Raw genomic sequence first — 9,243 nt, 5'->3', positions numbered from 1 at the left:
CCCCCCCCACGGCCAGTCCTGAGCTCCCCCCAGCAGTGACCCCCTGCCCCACCAAACCAGACCTGAACTCTTTTCCCTCCAGCCAGCCTTGAGTTGCCCTCGGCTGTGCCCCCCCCCAGTGCCCCCCATCACCGGGTGGGGCAGGGACAGAGTAGCTTGAGTGGGCTATGTGCTGCTCTGTGCTGCTGGTCTCTGGCCCGTGGCAAGCTGGGTTTGCTCAGTGACCTCCCATCTCCATCTTTCACCACGCAGATCCAGAGCATCACGGACGAGTCCCGCGGCTCCATCCGGCGCAAGAACCCTGCCAACCCCCGGCTGCGGCTGAGCGTCCCGGAGGAGCAGGTGGGCGACAGCGAGGAGAAGCCGGAGGAGGAGGTAAGGCTGCATGCTGGGGGGCCGAGCCCCACAGGATGGGGAGCTGGGGGTCTGACGCTGCAGAACTGGGGGGTTATGGGGAGCGAGCACCTGAAAGGGGCCACGTGCTGGGGGGTCAGGGGGCACTATGGAGGCACTGAACTGCAGGGTGGGGCTGAGTACTGCGGGGTCTGGGCTGGCAGGGCCAAGTGACATGGACCTGGGGCCCAGGGATATGGCAGGATGGGGGGCTGGGAAGACCCCTCCCTGCTTCTGATGGTGCTGCCCGTGGGAGCCAGCTGAGGTCACTCAATCAGGGTGAACTGCAAACAAAACGGGGCAGACAAACCCCAAACGCTGGGGGATATTCCAATACTTAGATTTACCAACCAGCCCAAAACAGCTTCTATATTACCTCACTGGTCACTTAGAAATCCAAACAACGCAGTTCCCTTAAAGTGCCCAGCCTCAGGCCTCCATCCTGACACACCTGTTAGATATGATGATGATTACTGAGAATCTTATCTCATCATATAAAAAAAAAAAATGGAGATATCCCATCTCCTAGAACTGGAAGGGACCTTGAAAGGTCATCGAGTCCAGCCCCCTGCCTTCACTAGCAGGACCAAGTACTGATTTTGCCCCAGATCCCTAAGTGGCCCCTTCAAGGATTGAACTCACAACCCTGGGTTTAGTAAGCCGATGCTCAAACCACTGAGCTATCCCTCCCCCCTTTGGGATTGGAAGGTTCTTCCAATCCCAAAGGATCAGCCACATATCCAGGTTCAATTATAACTTAGATCTTACCCAAAATACACGCTTATAGCCAATTCTTATAAACTAAGCTAAAATGTATTAAAAAAGAAAAAAGAGAGAGAGTTGGTTAAAAGATCAATATACAGACAGACTTGAATTTAATTCTTGAGGTTCAGATACATAGCAGAGGTGAGCTTGTAGTTGCCAAAAGTCCTTTTAGAAATAGTCCAGAGGTTATAGTACAATGTCCATATTCAGGGTGGCGCCAGTCAATGACTGGGGAATCTCAATCCTTGTGGCTTAAAGTTTCCCCCTCTTGAAACCCAAAGCAGATCTGAGATGAAGAAGGATCATGTCCCAGGGTTCTTATACATTTCCAGCAGCCTTTCTGCCTGAGAAAACAATAGGTTTAACTCTCCTTCTCCCAAACATTCAGGCAATTAGCACAGGGTAATTTATCCATTAAACAGTTCAGATACAGGTTACCACAACCTTCAAAGAGACATAGAGACAATAATACTATTTCCCTCAATATCATCATAAATGTTAATATTCCTTTTTTGATCTTTGAATCAAAGCTATAGCAATAGACAAGACTTGTTTGCTGACATCACAAGCCCTGAGCAAACACCTCCCCTTGAGATCTCTAACAATGCAGACTCGCATTTCAAAGCTCTAATCATTTACAGATCTTCCTAACCAGTCCTTAAGGTTCAGCCATGGGTCAGGTCAGTCTGTGAGTTAATCAACTCTTTCTGGCCCTGTCACCTTTCAATGAGATATTCTATTATACTCATAACATTACACCGCTCTCACCCACTCCCTCTGTGCAGGTGCAGCTCATCCACGATAAGAACGCCACGGCCTTCGCCAGCAGCCCCCAGTCACCCGGTGACGAGGTGGAGACGGCCCCTGAGAAGGTGCATCTCACCTGGACCAAGGAAAAGTCTGTTGCGGAGAAGAACAAGAGCAAAAGCCCCGTCAGCCCCGAAAGCATCAAGGACTTCTTCAACATGAAGCCGTAAGTTGCCCCCGGGGTGGCCCCCAGACCCCTGCACTGCACCCCCCGTCAGACACTGGTCCCCAGCTGAGCCAGGCAGCCTGCCCAGCGGGCCTGTCCCAGGCAGCGTTGGCATGGGCCTGCCTGTGTCCGCACTAGAGCTGAACCTGAGAGCTGGCGGGCGGAGGCCGGGGAGCTCAAGGCCAGGGCCGGCTCCAGCTTTTTTGCCGCCCCAAGCGGTGAAGCCAAAAAAAAAAAAAAGAAAGAAAGAAAAAGCCACGATCGGCGGCTCTTCGGCGGCGGGTCCTTCACTCCGAGAGAGACTGAGGGACCCGCTGCCGAATTGCCGCCGAAGACCCAGACGTGCCGCCCCTTTCCATTCACCGCCCCAAGCACCTGCTTTCTGAGCTGGTGCCTGGAGCCGGCCCTGCTCCTGGCAGACCTGGGCTGAGCAGGGCGGGTGTGGAGCTGGTGGAGACCAGCACAGCGCTGTGCCCAGGGCTGCTGGAAGGGGGAGGCTGGCAGACATGGGAGCTGAGTGGTGAACAGGGGCATGTGCTCCAGGAGGTGGGGGCTGGGGCGAGGCAACGCGGTGCTGACGAGCTCTCTCTCTCTTTCCCCTGTGCTGCCGCAGGGAGTGGGAGAACCTGTAAGTCTGAGTTGTGTGTGTGTGTTCCATGTCCCAGTGCGGAGGGGAGCAGGTGGGGGCTGCGGGATCCTGCCACTCCAGTGCGGGGTCTGCGCCCCACATTGCCCCTTGCCGGGGGGTCCTCGCCTGCCCCACACACCGCCCCCTGCCGAGGATCCTCGCCTGCCCCACACACCGCCCCCTGCCGGGGGTCCTCGCCTGCCCCACACACCGCCCCCTGCCGGGGGTCCTCGCCTGCCCCACACAGCATTTTCTGCCAACAGGGGGAAGAGACTGAACCTGTCTAGCTGAGCCTGGTCAGAGCCCCAGCACTGGCCAGTGCCCCAAGCGTGCCCCATTGGCGGGGGCAGCCAGGGGCCAGCGCTGCCTCGGGCACCTCTTGAGACGTGCAGGAGTTGCTTGTTCTTGGAAGGCCCCTCCCCCATCTGACAGCTGTGTGGGTGGGGCTTTCTGTGTCCCTCCCCCATCTGACAGCTGTGTGGGTGGGGCTTTCTGTGTCCCTCCCCCATCTGACAGCTGTGTGGGTGGGGCTTTCTGTGCCCCCCCCCCCAGCTCTAAGGGCCTGGGCCCTGCCCCGCCCCCTAAGCCTGCCCACCCATTTTTCCTCCAGGAACCAGTCCAACGTGCGGCGGATGCACACAGCCGTCAAGCTTAACGAGGTCATCGTCAAGAAGTCACAGAACGCCAAGCTGGTCTTGCTGAACATGCCAGGTCCACCCCGCAACCGGAAGGGGGATGAGAACTGTATCCTTTGCTGGCCGCTGGCAGTCGCAAACCCAGCCATGTGCCCTGTAGGCCCCCTGCTAGGCCCCATCTTCCTGCCGTGGGTGTTGCTGGCTCTGGGCTGTGGGGCCCTAAGGCACTGGCTGAGTGCGGCTGAAGGGGGAGCCCAGGTGTGGGCGGGCAGGGGGTGCTAGGGATGAGGGGCTGCCTCAGTGGCACCTCCCTGCCCTGCCCGATGCCTCTTCCCACCCGCCAGCAGCTGGGATAGTGCCATCAAAACATGGCAGTGCCTGCCCACTCCCACCGCCTGGCAGCTTCTCCCACCCTCCCCCACTCCAGCCTCGCTAGGCTGGTGAGACAGGCTGGGCCAACAGGGCGTGGCTGGGCCCTGGCAGCCCCTGCCCGCCGCCTGCATGGGAAACACCCACCCCTGGGCACTTCAGCACCAGTGCCCGGCTCAGCCGTTAGCACCACACCCCCTGCTGGGAAGAGGCAGGGTCATCGGCACAGGAAGAGCAGTGCCATGTGCCCGCCAGGAACAGACCATACACAGACAGCTGTGGGTGCGCGCACAACGACACAGACACACACACACAGCCGTGGGTGCGCACAACGACACAGACACACACACACAGCCGTGGGTGCGCACAACGACACAGACACACACACACAGCCATGGGTGCGCGCACAACGACACAGACACACACACACAGCCGTGGGTGCGCGCAGAAACTCCACAGAAAACAAGAAAACCCCCCACTTCGTCACATCTCTCCCCACTTCAAGGCTGAACGGAGCAGGGTCACTTAGCCAGTGACCTGGGGAAGTTCAGGGTCCCCGCCCCGCGTTAAAGCATCCGCTATAACATTGGCACTCCCCCTCACATGGACCACCTCCATGTCATACCCTGGAGGAGCAGGGCCCACTCAGCAGCTTGGCATTAGCCCCTTTCATTTGGTGCAGCCACGTTGGGACGAATGGTCAGTGCACACGGTGAGGTGCCGCCCACATAGATACGGCTGCAGTTTTTTAAGGGCCCACTCCATGGCCAGACATTGCTTCCCTATGGCCGCGTAGTGCTGCTCCCGGGGCAGCAGCTTCTTGCTCAGGTACACAATGGGGTGTCTCTCCTCCTTAGTATCAGTTTACATCAGCACCGCCCCCAGCCCTGTGTCCGAGGCGTCGGTGAACACCAGGAAGGGTTTGTTAAAATCCGGGTTTACCAGCACCGGGCCCTAGATAAGTGTCCCCTTCAGCACACAGAGAGCCCTCTGGCACTGCTCAGTCCAGACCACCTTGTCCGGCTTTCCCTTTCGACACAGCTCCGTGAGGGGTGCTGCCAGGGAGCTAAAGTGGGGCACAAACCTCCGGTAGTACCCCGCCATCCCAATGAAAGCCTGGACCGGCTTCTTAGTCTGGGGGGCGGGCCAGGCCTTGATTGCCTCCACTTTGGCCAGCTCCGGCTTCAGGTGGCCACCCCCAACCTTGTGACCCAGGTATAAAACCTCTGCCATCCCCACCTTGCACTTTTCAGCTTTTATGGTCAGTCCTGCATCCTGGAGGTGACCCAGCACCCTCTTCACCTGGGACACATGTTCCTCCCAGGTCTGGCTAAAGACACAGATATCGTCAATATACGCTAGAGCAAAGCCCTCCATCCCCCTTAGTAACTGATCCACCAGGCGCTGGAAGGTGACAGGTGCCCCTTCAGGCCGAAAGGCAGGACCAGGAACTCGAAGAGCCGTATTGGGGTGGTGAAGGCGGACTTCACCCTGGCCTCCGGGTCCAAAGGCACCTGCCAGTAGCCTTTGGTAAGATCCATGGTAGTGAGGTACCGGGCACCCCCCAACTTGTCTAGGATCTCATTGGTCCTAGGCATGGGGTAGGCATCGGACACGGTAATGGCATTGAACTTCCAATAGTCCACACAGAACCGGATCGACCCGTCCTTCTTGGGGACCAGCACCACAGGCGAGGCCCAGGGGCTGGCGGACGGCTGGATCACCCCTAAAACCAGTATGTCCCTGACCTCTCTCTCCAGGTCCTGGGCTGTTTTCCCAGTGACCCTGAATGGGGAAACACCTGATGGGAGGGTTGGTTCCCGTCTCCACCCAGTGGACAGCCAGGTTAGTGAGCCCAGGCCGGCTGGAGAACAGCTGCTGGTATGAATGCAGCACGGCTCTGATCTCTGCCTGCTGGACCAGGGGTTAGCTGGTCCAAGAGGGGAATTGACTCCAGTGAGGGGTTAGCCCCAGCTTCAGGGAGGAGTCCCACCAGAGGGTCCTCTCCCTTCTCCTCCCCTGCGCACACACAGCCAGCACCAACTTCTCCCTGTCCCAGTACGGCTTCATCATGTTGACGTGATACACCCGGTGGCTGTGAGCCCGGCTGGACAGTTCCACCACATAGTTCACCTCGTTTACCTGTCTGATGACCGTGAAGGGGCCGTCCCAGGCCGCTTGCAGCTTGTTCTTCGTCACGGGGATGAGGAGCATCACCTGGTCCCCGGTAGCATATGAGCGGACACGTGCTGAGCGGTTGTACCAGACCTTCTGCTTCCTCTGGGCCCTTGCTAGGTTCCCCCTAGCCCAGCCCATGAGCTCCACGAGCTTTTCCCGGAAAGTCAGTACATACTCTACCACTGATTCCCCATCGGGAGAGGCCTTTCCCTCCCACTCAGCCCTCATCAAGTCCAGGGGCTCCCTCACCCTCCTGTACAGCAACTTGAACTGGGAGAACCCTGTGGATTCCTGGGGCACTTCCCTATATGTGAACAGCAGGTGGGGTAAATACTTGTCCCAGTCCTGTGGGTGCTGGTCCATAAAGGTTTTCAGCATCCTCTTTAGGGTCCCATTGAACCTCTCCACCAGCCTGTTGGACTGAGGGTGGTAGGCTGAGGCCCAGGTGTGTCAGACCCCACACTTCTCCCACAAGCACTGGAGCAGGGTTGACATGAAGTTAGACCCCTGGTCTGTAAGGACCTCCTTGGGGAACCCCACTCTGCTGAAGATGGTCAGCAGCGCGTCTGCCACGGTGTCTGCCTCGATAGAGGACAAGGCCACCGCCTCGGGGTAGCGCATAGCAAAATCTACCACCACCAGGATGTATTTCTTCCCTGACAGGGTCACCCTGCTGAGGGGCCCCACTATGTCCACGGCCACCTTCTGGAAAGGCTCCTGTATGATGGGCAAAGGTCTCAGCGGGGCTTTACACTTATCCCGGGCCTTTCCCACCCTCTGGCAGGAGTCACAGGTCTTGCAATACTGTCGGACAGCGTCAAAGACCCCGGGCCAGTAAAAGTTCTGCAGCAGCCTCTGCCTGGTGCGCCGGATGCCCCGATGCCCCGAAAGGGGGATATCGTGGGCCAAGAACAATAGTTTGCGGCGGTACCTCTGGGGAGCCACCAGCTGCCGCCCGACTTTCCAAGATTCAGTTCGCCCTGAACCAGTCCATTCCCGGTATAGGAATCCCCTCTCCCACAGGAATCGCTCCCGGCAGTCCTCCCCCTGGGACCCTGCACTGCCGTGGCTAGCCAGGGCCCTCAGTTTCTCCAAGGAGGGATCCACCTGCAGTTCCGTTTGGAATTCAGCTGCTGGGTCTGAGGCTACAGCCCTGGCTGGTGGCGCCTCAGTTTCCCCACCCTGGGACAGAGGCTCCGGCCCAGCTCTGTCTAGCCCTACCCTCGGCGCGTCAGGCCACCCCTCCCTCGGGAGGTCTCGCGCCCCTCGCTGGCTCTGGCTCCGGGTAAGGACCCGGGCGCTATGAGTGCCATCCGGCCAGTTCTCCAAGTCATTACCCATTAGCACCTCGGTAGGCAGGTGGTCGTGCACCCCGACCTCTTTGGGTCCCTCCTTAGCCCCCCATTTCAGGTGTATCCTCGCTACAGGCACCTTGACGGGGGGCCCAAACACTCCCCTCAGGGTCAGGTAGGCATCGGGCACTAGCTGGTCTGGGTCCACCATCTGGGACCACGCCAGCGTCACCTCTGCACCCGTGTCTCAGAACCCCTGGACGCATCTTCCCGCCACCTCAATGGGGATGATGTGGCGATTGTCCCCCAGGGCCTGTCCCATGCTCACCCGGCGGATTGGGTACGGACCTGGGGCCCTGCCTTCCCCTGCTGGCCTGGCCTGGCGATCCCTCCCCCTGGCACAGCCCTCTCGACTGCAGCCCCTGGGCCAGGCGGTGCCCCCTCTCGGGGGGCTTTCACCCAGTTGACACCCCGCGGGTTCTGCTTGGCCGCCATTTCCTTCATCTTCAGGCAATGTGCCACCTTGTGTCTCTTTTGGCCACAATAATTACATTTCAGGTCCCTCAAGTCCCACCTTGGAGAGGTCTCGGGGTGACTCCCCTTCTGAGTCCCCGATGTGGGTCTCCCTCTTGCCCCTGATCTGCTGTCCACAAACTCATCTGCCAGCGCCCCTGCACTGCGCAGATCCTTGGGCTTCCGGTCCACTAGCCACTTCTTAAGGTCCGGAGGGCAGATGTCATACCGCTGCTCCAAGCCCAGCAGGTTATACACGTCCTCTGCAGTACGGCCCCTGCGCCCTTCCCCCACTTGCGGAGATATTCCCCCAGCAGGTTGGCAACTTCCTTGTAAGTGACACCTGGGGCCTTGCGTACACTCCGGAATCGTTTCCTGTACGCCTCGGGGGTCAGTTCAAACTTCAGCAGCAAAGCCTGTTTGAACAGGTCAGAGTTCCCCCGTCTCAACACCATCCGTTTGGCTGAACGCCTGTATGGCTTTGGGACCCAGCAGGGGGGTCAGACAGCGAAGCCTGTCTGCGGGGTCAATCTGGTTCAGTTCACAGGCCTTCTCACAGGCTGTGAGGTAAGCATCAATATCCCCCCCCCCCCCCCCCCCCCCCCCCCCGCCCCGGAACTGGGGCAGCAGTTTGGTGTCTAGAGTCCACACACCACTGGCGTCTCAGGGCCCTTCTCCACTTACCCCGCGGCAGGCCCTCTTGGCCCGTCTCTCGTCCAGCTCCAACTCCTGCTTCCGCTGTTCTGCACAGTCTGCTCGTTCTCTCTCTCTGCCCACCAGCCTCCGCTCCTCCAGCTCCAGCTCCTTCGCTTCCAGCTGCAGTTCCAATCTCCACAGCTCCTCTAGGGAGGAATCTGACTGGGGTCTCCCTGTACTGACTGGGGAGTCAGGTCTGACCCACTCCCAGTTGCTACACAGACTGCCCCCACGGCTACTCCCTGGCTCTCCGGGCACCCCGGGAGCCCCCCTGGGGTCTGGAGCCTGCGCCTCGGATGGGTCATTCTCTACAAGCTGAGCAATCAGCCGCTCCTCAGTGAGCCTCCCCTCGCTCAGCCCCTCTCCCTGCAGAGACGGGCCAGGTCGCTCTTACGGAGCTGGTTCTAGGCCATGTCCAGGCTGGTTCTGTTCAATACCCTCGTTCTATCGCTGGCAGCCACTCACTGCAAAGCGCCTGCGCCCGCAGCCAACGTCTACAGGGTGCATCCGCGAAACATCCCACTGCTGACACCACGTTGTCACGGACTCACAGATGGTGCCCACTCTTGGCCCCGTGCGGTCCGTGGGGGGTGCCACTTTCAGTGCGACAGCCCTTCTTGGGGGTCCACTCTCTCTCGGGGTCAGGCCCCTCCACCTCCTGGAGCCGCACTTCTCTGAGCCTTAGCACGTCTGTCTTTTGCCTTGGGCCCCCTCAGGGAGTCCACTCGCTCTGGACCCCCGGGGCCTCCACCCCCGAAGGGGTTGATGCAACCCTGTTCTCTAGACCGGAGTGACTCTCAG

General features: G+C 59.4%; 1 protein-coding gene across 1 annotated transcript in view; it reads left to right on the top strand.

Moving 5' to 3' along the window:
* The window catches only part of SLC12A5 (solute carrier family 12 member 5), a 112,690-nt gene that overhangs the window by 96,616 nt on the left and 6,831 nt on the right, over positions 1-9,243 (top strand). Inside the window, exons 20-23 of the mRNA XM_034787576.1 lie at positions 253-375; positions 1,944-2,131; positions 2,745-2,759; positions 3,370-3,503. Coding sequence (XP_034643467.1) covers positions 253-375; positions 1,944-2,131; positions 2,745-2,759; positions 3,370-3,503 — 460 coding nt within the window. The remainder of the gene's footprint in view (positions 1-252; positions 376-1,943; positions 2,132-2,744; positions 2,760-3,369; positions 3,504-9,243) is intronic.

Source organism: Trachemys scripta, chromosome 12, assembly GCF_013100865.1.
Source record: "Trachemys scripta elegans isolate TJP31775 chromosome 12, CAS_Tse_1.0, whole genome shotgun sequence".
Taxonomy (NCBI): domain Eukaryota; kingdom Metazoa; phylum Chordata; order Testudines; family Emydidae; genus Trachemys; species Trachemys scripta.
The sequence above is the reverse complement of the archived record's forward strand: the minus strand, read 5'-3'. Positions and strand labels throughout refer to the sequence as shown.